General features: G+C 49.6%; 1 protein-coding gene across 1 annotated transcript; it reads left to right on the plus strand.

The window, feature by feature from the left end:
• The first annotated feature begins 380 nt into the window (after positions 1-380).
• LOC128275535 (uncharacterized) lies at positions 381-17,218 on the plus strand. Its single transcript, XM_053014076.1, has 6 exons — positions 381-1,304; positions 14,161-14,530; positions 14,611-14,738; positions 14,810-15,858; positions 16,194-16,505; positions 16,581-17,218. Exons 1-6 carry the CDS (start codon positions 752-754, stop codon positions 16,905-16,907), a joined length of 2,739 nt encoding a protein of 912 aa, XP_052870036.1. The 5' UTR covers positions 381-751; the 3' UTR covers positions 16,908-17,218.
• The last annotated feature ends 2,101 nt before the right edge of the window (positions 17,219-19,319 follow it).

Here is a 19,319-nt window from a genome sequence, read left to right on the forward strand (position 1 = left end):
ACCGACGCAGGACCAAAGACCGGCCGATGGGAGTAGGCGTTGACTGGGTAACGATAAGACACTCCAAAGCGTGAGCGAGAAAGACCGCGTAAGGCGAGAAGGTTACGGCGTCGCGCCGTAACCAAAACATAATCTGTCCGCACTTGACACATTGAGTGCCAGACTTTTTGGCGCGCGCGCGCGCGGCTGACCGACGGAGGCGCGTAGCCGAAGCGAGCCGAAGCGGCCCGAGTGCGTGCCGAGCTGCGATCTTGCCGGCCGCGTGTGCTGGCCGTGTGTGTGTATGTGTGTTGCGCACTTGCGCAAAGGGGTTGGCGCGCGTGAGCAATCCGCCGGGTCCCGCAACCCGTTCGTCAGTTTATCCGTGGCCACCCGTCAAACAGGATCGCGCGTGCTGCGCGTGCGCCCTCAAAGTACGCAACGTGTGCGCGCGAGAGCTTTCAAGTTCGTAACGCGGCGGTGCGCAAGGCCCCGACCCCGGATCGAGGTGACTTAATTGAGTCCAGGAAGGCGGAAAGGATTACCGTGTCGAATGGTGCTGGGGGTCATGGTGACGGTGGTGGTGGTGTTGCGTACGGCTGGGCCTGGCAGAGGTTAAAGTTAATCATTCTGTTGACGACGACGTGCTTGGGACCAATTAGAGATGGTGCGCTAGTGCGATCACGATCACCGGGTGAAGCGTGCGTGAGTGATCACCACACAGAAACACAGAACCCATCCACGGGAAGCGAAGGGACAGGATCACCGGGCAATGATGTCGCCGGAGAGCAACGGCGAACCGGAACCGGTGGTGACGACACCGGGAGCCAAACGGAGCCGCAGTTTCGGTAGTGTCGACGATGAGACGAGCAGCTCGCTCAACTTGACGGAAGGACTCCAGTACGGTGCGTCCGAGCTGCTGAAGGTGTTCGGGTACGGGGCGGCGGCACCGTGCGCGAAAAGGGCCCGCCAACCGACAGACGAGGACCGCGAGGATGTGTGCAGTGATGGCGACGGACGCGGTGAGGCCACGAAGGGCCACGAGTGTGGCACCGGAAGTGCTGCCAGTGATCGCAGCAGTAGTAGTAGCTGTCCGACCGTCATCTACGGTGCCAGTGCCAAGTGTGACACGCTCAACAACAACAGCCCCACGAGCGGCAACCATAATATCAACAGCAACAACGCGGTTGTTGCTGGTGGGTCGAGCTGCGATAACAACAACTCGATCAGCGAGATGGACGAGAGCAAGTTTAGTGAGTTTAGTAAGTTTTTGGCCGACAGTGAGAAGGACGAAAGTATGGCCACCATCCTGGAGCTGCTGCATGGTAAGTAGACCGAGTTTGTAGTTCCCGAATAGGGCGATCGCGTCAACGGAAATTCCCCACTTTTCGGGGCCACAATCATTCTAATGAGACCGCCTAGACGGCGGTCCTCAATCAGTCTAGGAACTAGTCCGTAACTCGTCAGAATTTGCTTGCCCGCGTCAAGTGAGGCCTAACCTTGAGAACCGCGGGTTATGCGGCGTTATGCTAACGTATGGCGACAACACACGCGCACAGTTCGTCGCCGACGGTCGTAAAGTTAATACTCACTCTTCTCAAGTGGCCACATCGCGCGCGTTCTTCTATTCTGCGTCACTTTCTTTAATTTTCTCACCCGGCCTCGGCCATCGCGCACCATAAGCTGCACCGACTTCTGGCGGCTTCAGGCGGATTCGGCGGCTTTTCTGGATTTCTGGCTCCACTCGTTCCATTCGCCTGCGTATTAAGAGCATATTTAGAGCACATTAACGTCTGACAAGCCCAATAAACGGCACACCATAAAACGTTTCGTTCCCGGGAATAAGAACACACGACGGCACGGCTCATCCGAAAGGGGCTGAACATTTCGAGGACACTCTGGAGCCTGTACCAGTTGGCTTCCATTCTTGCCTGCGATTCGCTAAACGAGGTATTTGGTTATGAAATCAAATCAATTTAGAGATGAAGGGAAAAATTGAAATCGTTTAATGGCCGAATGGTCGAACAAGCGAATGGCGGACGAATAATACGAAACTCGGTGGGTAACGGGCAACAATAAGCGTTGTGAGTTTTACGTGTGATACGAACAGAAAAATCATGCTTCGGCGAGATCGGCCGGCAGGGATGGATCGGCTGCCGTGCGATCGCTGGAATTCCGTTGTAAATTAATTTCTAATTGATTTTCATAAAAGTGATGTATCGAGAGCGTCCCGCTCTTTCCCTGCTGTCTCACGGATGCTGTGTCGCCAGTTCCAGTTCCGTGGACCCCGGCACCGAAAACATGAAATTTCTTCGCGGCCGACATGAAGAGTGAGATTCCGATCGAGTGTGTCTTTCGGGCGCGGGCGCAAGCTCAAAAATCAACATCTCCTTCGGGCCCCGCGGGCCTATGTTGCGTACCCCTCGTTTCCCATCGCGCCTTTTATGGGCTTCCTAATGCCTCCTTTCCACTTGTTTTCTATTTCTCTGACTCTCTGAAGGATTTCGATGCGATACGGCCTGGCTGGCCCGCGGTCGGTTGGATTTCTTCGGCCTTATTACCGCGGCCTCGGACTCCTCCCGGCCCGCAAGGCTACGATGACGCCGTAGGATTTCGGGTTCGCCTTGCGTCGGGTTTTTGGGCGAATTTCATCCACCGAATGGGGCGGCGCGAGGGATCATGAAATTGGGAAGAATAGCTCAAAAGCATATAATAACAGCACTACGGATGGCCTCTAACCATGGGAGACAAGTAGACGGGAGAGCGGCAAGTGAGAAATTGACATTAAGTGTCGATGATAGATTGATTCAAGAGCAGGGCCCGGGACGCGGCCGGGACCGAAATGGATACAAGTGGCCCAGGGAGCCCAATCCTTTCTCGATCATGCTAGATCATGCCGTCCGGCTGGCCGGTCCGATGGGGCCGTGTGCATAGAAAGATCACCCGAAAAGACGAGCTAAAATCATTTCGAACACAACAACTCCGGCCGCCTAGAGTGGCCGGATCGCTGAGTGGATCGTTTCGGGGGAACATACAGACGATCATCGTTTTGTTAGTGTTCCACCCGACTCGGGACAAACGGTGCAAGAAGCGCTGACTGGAAGAAGTAATGAAACTAATGGGACCGCGAGTTGGCCGGTAAGTGTTATGCTAAATGTGCAAAATATTGCCGATACACTCTCCAGGATTCGATGTTCGCCAAGCACAAAAATCATAAGGCCTTTTCTTACTATCGAATCCTCTCGCTCGACCTTTAGCTGATGGTAACACGGTCACCGGTTGGCCGTGCCGTGACGTGCGCAACGAAGCGAATGGCGACACCCAGAGAATGTGTTAATTTGTCACCGAAATAATCGGAAACTACAGGGCACTAGTTGCAGCTGCAGTTGCAGTTCGCTAATTTCGCTTGCCGCCTGTTGGGCTGTTAGGCGATCTTGGCCGTCGCCAACAAGGTCCGTCGTCCGCCTCTATTGCGCCGTTTGGGTTGATATTTTGAGACATTATTGTGCTTTGTTTTTTGGGGTGCTAATCGAAACCCACACAGCTCGGTTCGGTTGGTCATTGTTGGGTTCGAGGGAACTGCTCGATGAGTGAAAAATAATCGAACACACCTTTGGCGCGAATTTGTCGCCGTTCTTACGAAAATAACTCCCGAGCAGCGATCGTAGTGTAAATATAGTGAAAAAGGATTTGCGCGCTGATCGCTATCGCAACCTTAAAGCGGCTAGAAAAGTGTGTCGAATTCGTGTTGCAGCTGCCGGCAGTGAAGCTGAGCTTCGGAAAACCGCTCAACGTGTCATTGCCAAGCATTTGTGCCTTGGCCGAAGGGAATCGTTTGAGCCAAAGTGGCGCACCAAAAAATAGCGCTCAACTTTGTTATGCTCGAGGACATACGAATGAAACAATTATTCATAAAGAGTTTAAGCTACGTGTTGAATCATTGGGCCGCATCGATTGTGTCACGTCTAACCCAGCTTTGTTTCCCCTCCCAGCTCTGGTTACACAAAGCGAACGCGTTCTAGCTTTATCGTCGAAAAACACTCGATGAATCAACATGATCAACGCGTCCGTCCGTGGGGAACATATTTTTATCAATCCTCTCCCCAAAAACCGCGCCCAGGCGCACCAGCGAAGGGATAGAAAAGCTGAAGCTCAATCAATGAAATTAACCTTTCGACCGCCCGACAACCCGACCGGACCGAACCCGGAGTGCTTAAACAAACTCGCCGTCATCATCGGGCCGCCCGTAACGGCGGCCTCGATGGAGCGCGATGAGCAAGATTTTTCCAGCATACCCGCGGAAACCGCAATCAAACCAAATTAGTCACAATAAACCAATAAAGCATCGAAGGGGGAGGACAGAGTGTGACAGCAAAAAATCCCCGACACGACCCGTACCGAGCCCGGCCAGTTTTCACCAACTCGCGGCCTGGGAACGGGAAAGCAAATCAAAGCAGCATAAACGCGGGGGACAATTCGCCGGGGTGATGGTGGTGCCGGTGCCGCATAAACGAACCCGTCCGCCCGATGGCCGACGCATGACGCAGGGCGGCCAGCTTGCTTCCGTGTATTGTGTTGACTTATTAATTTGAAAAAAAAGAAGCAAGAAATTATTCCAATCAGCTGCGTTCTCATCACAATTTATCCTCTTGCTGGCTACGCGCTGCCCGCTGGTGTTTTCGAATATTATTTCCATCCATCATCGATTGGATTCCGTGACGAAGCCCCGTTCGTGACCGCACCATAACCGATCGCCAGCATGTCGCATGGCGTTCGGTTCGGTTCGGAGAATGGATTCGATTTCTGATAACGGAAGCTAGCGTTCGATACTAATCGCTGCCTTAGAAGTCGAACCTTCGACTGGGTACGGCGCAGAAGAAAGTGCTGTGATGATGTCACACGGCGGCTAAAATCGAGTACCACTTCCGGTGCGGCGCTTGATCGGCCTGCTTGTCTGTCATCTGTCAGCCGTGTGCGTACTTTATGATTCGCACCCGACGGGCCTTTATTATTCCGTCGAGCGAGTGCACCGAACGAACGCATATGCGCGAGAAATCGAAAAAAACCCGCCAAGCCAAGAAATCGAGAATTCAACGTTTCCGGTCACTTTTGGTCACATGACCTATTGTTTCTCGGATCGGGCAGTGTGCGGGGCCCCCTTCGGGACCCTTGCCGCCGGAGAAATATGGTCGTTTCGGGATGGGCTATTTGAGGGTATTTGTTTTTATGTGTGTCACGTGTCACCAACTAACGTGGAAATGTGTCACGACCACGGCCAGTGGGATTGTACCGACCGATTCAATCCATCGAACATTAAACATAATGCTCAATTGAATCGGCAGATTAATTACATTTTCATGCTGCATCGGTTGTACGAAGGTTTTTTTTTTATCCTGCTATTTGTCGTTACATTGTCCGCCGAAAGTTCCCGTGTACTAATAATGTTTGGGCCTCGGTAGGAACTCAGCAAACCCGCTGTGCGTAATTAACTAAGCAGACTCGTCGTCGTTGTCGTCAACGATCAGATTCTCAGCTCCCACTCCAGTTAACGGAGCCAAAAGCAAACTCAAGCACCACGCTTTGGTGAATCTTTTATTTAATTAACTCCGGCAGTGCATAATTCAATCAGACCTAATAAAACCCACTCACGACGACGGGTTGCTGGCAGTGTTTATTTTATTCGCCATACCAGGAGAGAAAATCCCGCCGCCGCGGGTTCAATCCCCGGTTCAATCGGATCATCACTCGGGCGCGAGCCGCGGCTTGACGAAACTTGACTCGTCTCGATGGGGCTTTCGTTGGAAATCAAAACACCGCTCACACCGGTCTCCAGCCCGGTGTTTGTGCGACATACGCGTCTCATTGTGGCGGTCAATGGTCCTTATGATCTGGATGTGATTAAAATAAATCCCAACTTCCCAATCCCCCAATGCTGATGGTGCTGGCTGACGGTGAACATACTGAGAAGACGTTTCGCTGATGTAGAGCATACTTTTCATTCGATTCGATTCCGGTCGTCGTGTGTCAATTGTTTACCAAACAATCGAAGCAGGCGTGTGCTAAAAATGGCAAAAGGATGAAGCATGATTTGTTTTTTACTGTAGGTTGAAACTAGAGTGACGTTTGTAGTTTTGTCTTCCAACCATCTTCTAACGGCCGTTGAACTACAGACCCTGGTAAGGTTTGGTCCGATAGCTGGCTTCGTATTGCACTGTTTTTCCGCTTCGTGATCGCAACTGCAGAGTGTTCAGTATGTTCTAGCTCGTAATTGCATGGTGAATTAAAGTAACGTTATTAATCTAACCTCAATATTTATTGATGGGGATAATTCATTTGTCCCTTATGGAAAAGGAATTAATTTGCATTTAGAACCACTAAATTTGCAACCGAAAGAACTAGATTAGATTAGGAATCATTAGGACTTAAAGCCAAGGATTTCTGCAGAGTGAGTTTTTGTCCTGCTTCTTCTCCAGGAACGGGCTGGTCTCTGTCTAAATGTCCCTATTTTTGGTTCTAGTTCATAATTTGAGGTTGCTGCTCAGTTGTCCGATCTCCGAATGTACTCTCCTAAGTTGAACTGCGGTACTCTGCTGTTCCACCAATTTGCAAACTTAGAAAATTTCAATTTCCTTGTTTTCAATTCCTGTGACAAAGTGTCCCTGGTAGATAATATCGTTTTCACTGTGGCTGCCTGCTGTAATGCACAGACCAACATTTCTGCCGTTAAAAAGCGTGCCGAACACGATCCCAGTCAATAAACCAATCGAATGAATCGTCGAGCAAAAAGGCAACTAATAAAATCGTGGTTCATCGTGGTCGGGGTCGCGCATTGTGTTGGAACGCGCGAATAAGTAGATTACACGGAAGCTTTTAAGACGCCAGTCTCGGCAGAATCGGGCGCCTCCTGGGTGATGGAGAATTCAGAGCTGGGCCGTGGCCAGCATCTTTTTGGGGAGGTTGTTGTTTTTTCTATTATTTTTTTTTTACTAGAGGTCAACCGTGTTTTTGGTCTTTCCTCCGGCTTCTCTCCGCCCCCCAGGAGCCCCGCGTTCGCGCGCCAAACCGGTCCTCGGTGCCGGGCGCGGGCCACGAAGGGAATGTTTTAAGCCACCGTATCATTACGCGCCAAATGAAAGACTCCCAGCCATTAATGGAGGAGCCTCTGGGGCATGAGCGTGTGCGCGCGCGCGCCAGCCAGTCAAGAATTCGGTAAGGCAGCATACAGGGCTTGGGGAGAAAGAGCCGAGCGCAAATTCAGCAGCGCGCGCCGGGAAGGAAGAATAAATATCTATCCACGCACCACAATTTAGTGGCCGCGCACTGATGGACAAAAAGCCACAGAAACTGTCGAAAAATCCCGACCCGCCCGGGAATCCAGGAAAGGTGAAATGGTAAATGGAGTAAGTATAGGCAGGCCATAGGCGGCATCGGCGAATAAGTGGAAACAGCTTCGGAGCCCCGGACCTGGTAGTTAGGTGGCTTTCAGACACCAGGTTGGCCTCTTTCCCGGGTGCGCCTAATGTTCCGGGTCGTGGCTTTGTCTATGATCCTGGCCCCTCCCGGGCGGCCCCAAAAACCAGTCTCCCAAAGTCGTCTTCCTTTTGGCAAGTCACTTTCCCGGCTCCCCTCTCTTTCTCTCTCGCTCTCTCTCCCGCGCGACAAGGGAGAAATCAATTTGAACTAGTTTAATGCGTTCGATAAATCAATCAACCGCGCGGATAGAGAAATATAATAATTTTGGGTAAATAATTTCATACATAATTTGTTGACGTCATGCGGTGTGTTCGACATGCGCCCGCCGCCAATCGCTCGGGCCAAGGAGCTTTTAAAGGGTGGCCAACCCGCCACCGAGGTCGGTAGTTACCCTCGATTCACCGGTTTCGGTTCGGGGTCGGTATCATATTTTTCGTGGTCCACTGCCATGCCAGGCACAGGCGTCAACGCGTGCGCTTTTGAGAGTGGACGCCTCTAATGGACGTGGACGAGAAAACTCCCGGCTCCCGGCCCGACCCGACCCGGAACCGACGGCACGCTGCGGTGCCCATTTTTTGTTCCTTCCTCACCGGGGAGTGTTAGAAATAAATGAATCGCCCCGCGCAATCGACAGACTTTTGAAGGCAATTTTGTGAATTTGCTGACTGCGAAAAAGGAGCCGAGCCGAGCAAAAAAGTATAAATCAATCCAAATGCCGAGCCACGGCACGGCGCACGCGCGCACTCGGGTTTGTGGTCCGACACCACGGAGATTACCATCGCCTAATTCCAGTTTGGGCGTCTTATCCTCTTCCGTGGCCAGGTGTTGCGGAACGGTGCTCCTCCGATCCGCGTGCTCCTCACGCTTCAGCCAGGCCGGTCAGTCTTACTTCTTTCTAATATTTCTAAACCCATTGGGGCACGCGGCCCTCACCTGGGCGCCCGATCTCGATTTGTTTTTATTTTATTTCACATTATTTTATTCCGTCCGCTTTTTTTCTGTCTTTCGCGTCGAGTCGATTTGTTGCGCGGAACATGTAACGTTATTTGGGTACGTTGTTACTTTGAATACCACTGCGTGTATGTGGTTTTTTACAATAATAATTCTGTGTTTTTTTTCTCTATGCTTCTATCAGCGTCTTAAAATTGGAGCTTGTTGTCGAGCGGGTTCTTGAACGTGTATTCGTTTTTGCTGCTCGGGTTGGCTCGGTGTTTCTTTCGGGCTGCCCCTGCCACGGAGCAACTGTATCTTATTGTCCGGTTCTGCGTCTTGCAATCGTCGATCTATTTTGGGATATTTAAATCGCTCACCTTCGACGCCTTCTGTGGTCAATCCGATTGATTGGCGGGGAAAGATTATGATTTCTCACTGTTCGCCCGCAATGGCCGCCGGAATGCTGCGGGCGCCTTGTGGCTCTCATTACGTGCGAAATTGGTCTATTGATTCACGGTTTTGAGTACAATTTGGCAAGTCTTTTTTGTGCACTTCGCTCTGCTCTTCGTGCTCTTCTTTTCGATTATTTGTTGCATAGTGTGCGTTTAGATGCTTTAAGATTTGCAGAAGTGCTTTAAAAGTTTGCCATTTTACTGTGGCTTTATTGCAAAAAAGTCCGCATTTCGACTTTTTAATCTTAATCGAGGGAACAACTTTCAACTGTTGACGATAACTTGTACCTTGTCCGAACGATTCGCTTCGTTTACTTTTCTCCAAATTTCGTTCACTCGTCCGATTTCTCCTCTCGTAAGCCGATCGTAATCCGCCCGAAAGATGGTAAGAGGTGGGAACAAAACGGCAAATCATAAGCAAATCATAAAAGAAACATCATCGAGGCGATCGAATGAATAACGTGAAAAGCCGCCCAAAATCGAGCGATCAAGGCCCCGGCCCAACATCGGGGACCAACCGACCGAACAGGAGCGATAGCCTTCGCGTTTCCCAAGGACCCGGCGAGCAGCCGAACGAAAACAATCGGTTGATTGATGTTGAGAAACACAGATCTTGCGAGGTGTGTTGGCTGCCTGGCTGGCGATCGCTTTGAAACGCGCGTACGATCATAAGTTTTTCTTACATCTACACTCGTCCGTTTCTTTTCTCTGCTTTGCGCTCGGTTTGCGTTCTGGGTCACTTAATTCTTTTAAGACTTCTCCACCCGCCGATTCTTTCTTGCGCTGCGCCCGATTCTTCTTTCGTCATCCGCGTGCCAGTCAGGTCTATCAATCTCCATTGCGCGATCGGCTTCATCACAGCGCGCGCATATTAGATTAGGACGACCGGAGGAGAAAATATTTTACGTTTCACCGAGAATTCAAATCAACGCGCGGCAAATGGAATGGATGCCGATCACCTTCGCCACTCCGACCGTTTTCTTTCCATTGGCTCTTCGAATGGTGTTGGGCTGCGGCTGCCGAGGGACTAGGACGTTTGAAAGGGGTTGAAGTTGACCGCGATAATGAATAACTTAGCAGCATGATGTGCCCAATTGTGCTGCTAACGAAATTGACTGATGGAGTCTATTTTGTACGCTGTTCGATTTGATCTGCACGATGGCGAACGTGAGTACGACATACGGTTTTTGCGGCTCAAATGATTTCCTGCGTTTCGGTTGATAGCATACTTTATCACTGCAGACCGCAAAGTTGGTTCAATATACATTTTAATGCTGATCGATTCGAGAATATGGATCACATCTTTAGTTGGTCATATCGGTTTTCTTGTAGGTCGTTGCCGCACATTGGTTATCTCAAGTTCAAACACTGTAGAGTGGGCATTTTAAGTAATCCTTTTTGGGTGTAAAATTGAAGAACAGTACAAGGTGCAATTCAAAAATTCCAGGACTTTTATTAAAAAACGAAAACCATTGATTTTTTTTGAAAAATTTTATTGGTCGGCTTCAAAATAATCCCCTTCGGATTGAATACAGCGATTTGCACGTTCAAGAAGATTATCGAATGATTTTTTTAGGCCATCTTTTGGTACAGCGTTGAGAATGGTGGTCGCCGCCTTTTGAATGGCATCAACGTCAATATAGCGTTTTCCTTTCATGGCCAAATGAAGTTTTCCGAACAAATAAAAGTCGCACGGTGCCATGTCAGGCGAATAAGGTGAATGATTGATGCTTAAAATGCGATTTTTGGTCAAAAAATCTGTCGTGAGTGTCGAACGGTGAGCTGGTGCATTATCATGCAATAATCGCCAGCTTCCTTCTTCGCGATATTCTGGCCGAATTCGTCGAATGCGTGATACCAAACGCTTCAAAACACTTACATAAAACACAGCGTTAACTGTTTGGCCTGTTGGAACGAATTCTTTATGAATAATACCCTTGGAATCGTAAAAACAAATCAACATTGACTTGATTTTTGACTTTTCTTGGCGCGATTTTTTCGGATTTGGCTCGTCTGGATGCTTCCATTCGCTGCTTTGTCGCTTGGTTTCGGGATCATATTGAAAACACCATGTCTCATCACCAGTCACGATCGAATACAAAAAGTGTCGGTCCTTTTTGGCCTCTTTAATGATGTCTTTTGAATGTTGAATTCTGAGGTCTTTTTCGTGTTGTTTCAATGTGTGCGGAACAAATCGAGCACAAACCTTTCGGTAGCCCAAATTTTCTGTCAAAATACGAAAAATCGATGCTGCAGATATTCCCAATTCTGATTCCATGTATTTAAGCGATGATTTCGGCTCTTTTTTGATGAATTCACGCACAATTTCCGTGTTTTCTTCGTTCACAATATCTCTTGGCCGCCCCGACCGTTCGTCGTCTTCCAAGTCCTCCCGTCCCTCTTGAAAACGTTTAAACCACTCGTGAATACGGCTACGAGATAGACAATCATCACCATAAACATGTTTCATCATTTGATGAGTTTCGGTAAAAGTTTTACCAAGTTTAACACAAAACTTAATATTAGCTCTTTGTTCAATGCTCATTTTTCGACCGAGACAATAAATGTACTGTCACATTTGGCGCGATATCTCAGCTTGTATACATCCAAATGTCATAAAAATTTGACAGAACATTACTAATGGATAGACAAACAACCGATACAAATTTCAAAGAGATGGCGCTACTAGAAGATGGGAAATTATAAAAGTGGAATGGAATGGAACTGGAATTTTTGAATTGCACCTTGTAAAGCCTAAATGGCAAGGAGTTGCGGTTCTCTGATATTTTTAGATTCACGTAGATTTTATCACCTTATTGGTCTTGTCCTGCGTTGTGTCCTACCACCCTTTGAAACGTTCGAATAGATTTTTCGGTTATAATGGGACAAAGAAACAAGGCGAAGACAATTCATCATAACTATGTTCAACCCAATGTTGGAGCTATTCGCAACAGGCGCACAACAGTTTGATGATTTGAAGTTGCTGCCTCATTAGACAGCAATTAATCTTTCGAAGCCATAATCGATAATACGCTTAGAAGATCGGGGCAACTGAAGCGAAAAACAATGTCCAATTAAACACTACAAACCGCCCAAATAAAACCGTAACCGTAATGGGAAAGCGCTCATAGCTAGAATTTGAGAATTTGTATCGGAATCACGAAAGGCCGTAAAAGGAGTTATTTAAGAAACAGTTTCAAATTAGTATAAACTGTATTAGTCCACTCATTGAGCACCGTTTGTTGGTGCTGCGCTGGGCTTCAATCATAAAATATTCATATCTGTCCATCGTCCTTATGGGCGAACCCGCCCGTTCCCCTTCGAATGACTAACATACTATTCCCCAGTTGCCAATATGCTCAATTAGGATCGCTTTGACCGGTGCAGCTTCCCCCGGACATGGCAAAAAATAAGCGCTCTAAACTTTATCCTTACCGTCCCAATTGGACACCCAATGGGCCGGGCCTAGGCCCAGTGGGGATGACCGGTGGAATTAGACTCCTTTTCAATCCCCGAGCTCCATTCTTCAATATGCTTCGCTTCGACGCGTCGGCCACAACCACTGTCTTATGCCGGCCCTGTTGCCCTGCCCCGCTTGGTCCGGTTTTTCGATCAAAGTAGATTGACAGCGTAGCTGAAGTCGCGACATCAATCGCTAGAGAGGCTTTTCAGTCCCCATCCCGGCCAGCCAGCCGCCCGAAGTATGGAGCCTCTCGGAGCACATTCGGCACACCATCCACCATGCAAATCACGCCACGGGCCGCACGGAAGGGTGGTGGCGGCAAAAATACAGACATCAGCATATGCGGCCAGCAAGAAAACGGTCAAATGATGGAAAAAATCACCGAAACCGGCCGTCACCCGGCGGCGGCGGCGGCCGTGGAGAATAAACTGTGGCAAGTTGGCGTGCGGTTTTTTTGGCCACTTTCTTAGCTTCGCTTATTTGTGCCGGGAATTGGCAGCTAAACGAAATATCGGTTGAATTAATATGATTCGCACGGGACGCCGCCGGGTGGGGCTCTCCGGGACCGGCCGATGGATCGGTCAAGGAATTTCCGAATTTTTCTGACATACCATTAGCATTGATTTCTTTCACATATTCATCAAAATACTGGTTTGTGCCATTTTTTCTTCTCGTTGTTCTCTGGTTCTGCGTGCTCCGCTTTGCTCCGTGCTCTCACCTTCTCACCCCGCGCCGCCCTGGGTTGCCGATAGTCAAGATCATGGTTTAATGTTCGCCGATGTTTTTTCATTAGCCTCTTACATTAGCGTATTCTCTGATTTGTTGTTTTACAATGTTCCTGCTGCTCCGTCCGGCTGGTCCGGTGAAGCATGACTTAGCTAAAGCTACCCGCCGGCCGCCGCGCGTGGATCATATTTTCGGCCCAGAATCCAAATTGGGCGCGATTGGGCCAAAAATTGTTAACGAGATGAACGGGGCGAAAAATACCCACGAAGAAAACGAACGAACAAATCCAACCGCCGATCGGAGCCCAGCCGAGCGAGAAAAAGTGTCCGTCAATAAGACAAAACAGCGCGCACAAAACAAAACCAAAAAAATGGAAATATGTGGAGCGAAGTATCCAATCGAACAAATCAAAGTCCGCGGGGTCCCGGCCGAGCCACAGCCGAGCCAAGAGGCAGAAAAAAACTGATTTCCAAAAATAATAATCGTACCACGGAGCATACCGAATACGCGAAACGCGCCGGAACATTAACAAGCGTAATCGGCTCAAATGGCACGGACCGGCCCGGTCCGGGCACACGGCACTTGCCGGGTCCAATCCTCCGCAAGGGGTTGGTGCGGTGCGTGTGTTGGCCGCCGTTGCGAACCGGGCGTGAGGAATTAAAATACGTAATTGGAACTGGATTTGGCTAGGAGTTCGGCGATCGCGTGATTTTTTTTGCTGCCGAGCACAGTGTCGGGCCAAGATGCCAATTGATATGATCATTGGTGGCAGAAGGTGTTCAAAAATTGACGAATATTTCGGTCGGCTTCGTCGACCCAAGGTTGCGATATTTTGACGGTGAATTTGCGAGAAAGGTGAACCTGATTATCGTATAATTAATTTGAGCAATAACCTCTCGGGGTCTAGTTAGTTCTTGCTACACACGATCGCCTTATAAGGACAGCTTTATAATCGGAATCGGTTTCCGTATCGACTTTTCTGTCAACTAAAACACCATTCACTTGTTCCTTTGAAAGTGTCCACATGATGGGCTCATTTTGAATCCCGCCCGTCGATCGTCACCATTGCCGATTGCATGCATTCAGGAGTTTTCGAACTGATCAATCAAGGTGATTTGTACTCCTTTTCCGCAGATAACTATGGACTGATCCAGCGATACGCGTCCGGGTACGACTGTAAGCACGAGAAGTGTCAGTACGAGAGCCTGCACGAGCACTTCCACTGCCACGACACGTTCTGCCGGGGGAAAGTGCTGTACAAGAAGTACGAAATCATACGGCACCTGAAGTGGCACAAGAAGCGGAAGGAGTCGCTCAAGTACGGGTTCTATCGTTTCTCGTCGTCCGACGATTGCAGCATACAGTACGGTGCGTGCCAGCACAACTACAAGCACACGCACTACCATTGTGTGCACGAGAACTGTGATAAGGTGTACATTAGCACCAGCGACGTCCAGATGCACGCCAACTACCACCGGAAGCACGAAGCGATCGTCAAAAATGGGTAAGTACATCACGCCAATTGATGTGCCACTAGCCAACTTCCTTTCGGACAACCAATACAATCTGGTTTTTTTGGTCCAGCTTTCAGCGGTTCCGGGCCACGGAAGAGTGCAACACGGACCACTGTGCGTTCCGGGCGCAACGGACTACGCATTTTCACTGTCGGCGGGAGAACTGCAAGTACACCTTCAAAAACAAAGCGGACATGGGTACGTAATAGCCGCCATTTTGGGTTATCTTTCGGTGTCCTAATGGCTTCATGTTTCCCGCTTCCCGACAGAAAAACATAAAACCTACCACCTGAAGGACGAGATGCTGCTGCGCGATGGCTACAAAAAGTTCCTTAAAACGGAGGACTGCACCTACAAGGACTGCCGGTTCTCGCGGGTCTGCAACCACATTCACTGCATGCACGAAAACTGTCACTACGTGCTGCACTCAAGCGGTCAGCTGCTCAGCCACAAGCGGAAGCACGAGCGCATGGACACGGAGGTGGACTATCGGCGGTTCCAGATGGCGCGCAGTTTCCTCTCGAAACTGACACCCGGAAAGGGGGAAGATTCTCCGGCGAAGCCCGGCGCTAGTGATGCGACAACTGCCCGGGAAGGCCAGGACGATGAAGAGTCGATCTCACCCGGCCCGATGGCCGCCGCCGCCGAGGGCACGAAAAATCCGTTTCTCGATCTGCTCGCCGTAATGGCGGAGATCACGTTCCGGACGCTGCCACTGCAAATGATGTACCACATGCGGCTGCAGATGTTGCAGAGTATGGGCTATGAGCATGTTTTTGCGCCGGAGAACGTCGAAATGCTGCGCAGTTTGTCGTTGATGGGGCCGAGCTTTGAGGAGGCTTACCTGAACCAGCTCTACGGTGGGGCCGGCCTAGGAGGACCGCCGGCACCGGTCGATCAAAGCGGCAGTCCTTTGGGTGTCGCTGATCGATCGCCTGCAGTGAAGCGAAAGTACAAGGTTGAGATGCCGTGCGATGTCCCCGAAGTGCTGGCTGGTCCCGGAGATGGACCGCTCTGTATGAAGAAGGAACCACTCAGTCGGACGCCACCTCGATCGAAGCTACTGTCGAACCCATCGGTTGACTATCGACTGCTGAAACGGGACGATAGTGGTCCGATGATGGCGAGTGTGACGATGGCAACCACTCCTACCAGCTCTAGGCGGTCGCCTCTCGAGGCACCAGGATCGAGTGTTGCGGACCGTGACCGAGCGCTACTCGAGACGGCCAACTTCCTGCAGTTTAGCTCCAGCAAAACGCTGTTCAATCGCAAACGGGGTCGCCCGCGGAAGAACCACGTGATGGAGGTGTACAATAATGTAAGTTTGGTGTCGCATGCGCTCGGTCTCGCTACATTCTCTCCATGCTCCGTACTAACAATTTCTTGAATCTTCTTCCATCATTAACTCTCGTGCAGGACAGGCATCCTATCCTATCTCTTCACTAACCAAGACAGGCCTTATTACTCCACCACCCTCTTCTGATCCATACGATCGCTCTGCTCGCTGATCGTCTCCCGTGTGCTACCTCTTATGCTAACAGATCACTGGGGTCCTAGCCGTGTCTCTAGAAAGCCCAAGGAGTGCGAGCGGTTTGATTCAATTTTTCTAAACGGATGTGCCCCTTTTTTCGGCCACAAACCTCACAACAACAGGCACAGGACTCCCCGCAAGCCATATTTACTAGTTTCAAGTTGGAGAAAAGTGACTCCAAGCCGCCCTCGGAACCGACGGTCCCACTGGACTCCTTGTGCACGCCCGCATCGAAGGACTCGGAACGGAATGCGAGACAGTATGTCCCTGGGGGCCATCACAGCACCGCTGGAGTGGGCCAGCTAGGTGGACCCGACTCGGCAGGGATTTTCGGTAACTTCTCGCAACTGCTAGAGCGCCACATGCGAGAAGTGAAGCATGAGCCCGTGGCCACCGTGACACAGGGCACGGCCGAGCAGACACGTCGCGATAAGGTGCGTTGATGTGTGGAGGAGCCACAATTGTAGCAAGCTGTGATTAATAGAAATCCGTTTCGTGCCGTTTCGCAGAGTCGCAGCCACCTGAAGTGCGTCGTCTGTGAGAATCTCTTCGAAACGTTTGCCGACATCAAGAACCACGAGTGTCACGGAGACCGGGCGGCCATAGATAAGCCGCTGTTGGCCTTTCCACCGGTAGCCTCAGCCGGGCCACCGGGACTGATCGACTATCGGGATCGAGCTTACTATGTGCCGGTTTCGGACCCATCTCGGGCGACGGCCTTAACACCCGGGATGGGTGCAGCACACCATACCACGCCGAAAGACGTGACTTCGTTGGTCAAAACGGCCGGAACATTCTTCCCGGATGTGAACGCTAACAAAGTGAAATTTTCATGACGCGAGCGTCGGACGCGTTGATTAGGAGGAAAGCGGAGTTTATCATTTTTAACGTGAAAATGTCTGTAAATTCCGTGTCATACAGTGTCGCAGTAATTCGGAGAATTCCATAGCAATGTATCATTTAAAAGAAAGCCATCTGAAGCGGAGAGCGCGCTCTAATCAACCCAGCACGTGGTAGTAATGTTAAGTAAACAGTACGTTGCGCGGTCTGTAAAGTGACTGTAAAAAAAGACAGGCCATCAGAGAACTATCGGGTATTTGTAGCGAAATTGAGCACTGTACAGAGGACGAACGAATCGTGAAATAAATTGTATAAATATTTAATTTTTTTACCGAAAAGATCCGACGGTTGATGATTGAAGCCGGCAAAAGTATCACCAAAAATATGTTTAAAAAGCGGCCCCAAATTTGGGAATGAGCAAAGGCAAATTACACATCTGCTTGTTCCGTCCGGTGGGGCGATAGTCAAACATTTGCATTCCAACGTTCGGGCATTCGGACAGGGTACATGGATGTGAGGTAGCTGCGTGCGACGATAAAATGTTGCCGCATGTAGAACACCTATCCAAACATGCTCGAACCGTAAGGCGCAAGATAAGCTCGCCCCCCCGCAGTGGGTGGCCGAATGGGGCGGGTTGAGGTGGCTCATTTATTGACACGTGAGAGAACCACAAAGTTGTTTGATGTTAAATGTTTCAGATTTGATGCTTATCAACACGCCATGTTGTGTTTTTCAGTCATAGTTTTAAATTATTAAGCGGGTAAATATGATCAGAAAATCAGCTTGCTATTTCCATACAAATTAACTCTTATTTTGCATTATTGTTTAAATTACTTGGAACAACTCACTCACTTAGAGTTTTTAAATTAAAAAGGCCAAGTTTTCAAAAACACACTCCAACTTGTGAAATAAAAATTGCAAACGAGCAGACAATTTTTTATCTGAGTTTAGGCAGCTTAAAAACTCTGCAGAATTTCTTTGTTGCTCTACATTTTGGTAGCTCAATGTTGCTCAAAGTAGGCACTGAAACCGGCAAGACCCGTAAACATTTCAGTTCACCCACTGCCTTGTTGATGACGTCAGTCGGTCGAGGTGCGCGCGCACGCTTTTGACCAACACACCAACGGCGCGCGCGCGGAACGCAGTACCTGTCGAACGCAACGACGAATCGCACGCGCAGCCGTCAGCGGTTCGCCAAGATGCGGAAGTGGAGTGTATCTAGTGAGCAGGGAGTTTGAGTAAAACAAGCGTGAGCCTCCGGTAGCCGGAACCGGTTGAGTTTCTACTATTGGTTCAACCAATTTTGTGCGAGTTGTGAAACAACCAGCAACATGCTTTCGGCGGGCATAATTCAAGTGCGGCGATAATGTGCCCAGTTTGAAGTTTCTCGTAAACGTCAACAGTTTTATCGCGTTCTACATTTCCAAGGTTTCCTTTGTAGAAATACTTGACCGCTCGACGGTCGGTAAACGGTAAAGGTGTACCACATAGAAGTTAAATTGTCCGCAGCTCCGATGCCGACACAATGTTTGTTGTGAAGATAAACGCGCGAACGACGGCGGCGCGGTCTTGCAACGAAATCAGATATCGACGATAAGGGAAGTGTGCTGCTACCGCCGGACCAACCAGCAAGAAAGAACGCGTGCGTGAAATCACCCTGCCTTAGAAGTGAGTTCGAGAGAAAACCGGACCGGAAATTCCATGTCCATGTTGAAACAAATGGATTTTTAATTATCACCAAGGGTTAAAAAAATCGCACCAAAAACGGATTACTTTTGGGGCGATGTTCGAGTGAATGACAGAAGTTGTGTGCGGATACTGGATCAGTGAAAATCGCTTAATGTATGATCTCACTCTCGATCGTCAAAATAGCACAACTTCAAGCACGTTTCACGGTGCGATCGATCCTGTGATGCACCTTGCACGTACCGACCTTCCAACAAATAGCTTACGGACGGCGTGTTGAGGCCATTTAATTTGCATTAAATGCACCAACCTCGCGCCTGTTGTGGCTGGGTCTGACTTGCGAATGCAAAATAAAGTGCCGAGTGAAGGGGAAGAAATTCGAACAGACGGCGACGCAGACGGTCGGAGTCGTGTGATGAATGCGGTCGGCGAATAGATAGGTAAGTCTAATTACTGCGCCCCCAATGCATATCGGGAAACAATCGGGCTGGCCGTGACTGTCAGAACAGACGTCAGAAAAGGGTTGAACCTTAGGTGCAGTCAGCTTGAAGAACGTAATGGTAATGCCTCGCTGGGGAGATTACTAAGGAACGGTTGTCGGTGCCGTTGGGGCAAATATTTAGCAACGCTTAAGCCAAGAGATACAAGTTGTAGGGAGGCGTTGGCGTTGGCCACATTTACAGTGCCAATGAATGTGTGCCGGAGATACAGCGGAGATAGTC

Source organism: Anopheles cruzii, chromosome 3, assembly GCF_943734635.1.
Source record: "Anopheles cruzii chromosome 3, idAnoCruzAS_RS32_06, whole genome shotgun sequence".
NCBI classification, from domain to species: domain Eukaryota; kingdom Metazoa; phylum Arthropoda; class Insecta; order Diptera; family Culicidae; genus Anopheles; species Anopheles cruzii.

Excerpts from the sequence above, each read along its gene's own strand:
- LOC128275535 (XM_053014076.1), top strand. The coding sequence starts at position 752 with ATGATGTCGCCGGAGAGCAACGGCGAACCGGAACCGGTGGTGACGACA. Across the intron at positions 1,305-14,160 it reads CATCCTGGAGCTGCTGCATG|ATAACTATGGACTGATCCAG; the intron begins GTAAGTAGACCG and ends CCTTTTCCGCAG. Across the intron at positions 14,531-14,610 it reads GAAGCGATCGTCAAAAATGG|CTTTCAGCGGTTCCGGGCCA; the intron begins GTAAGTACATCA and ends TTTTTGGTCCAG.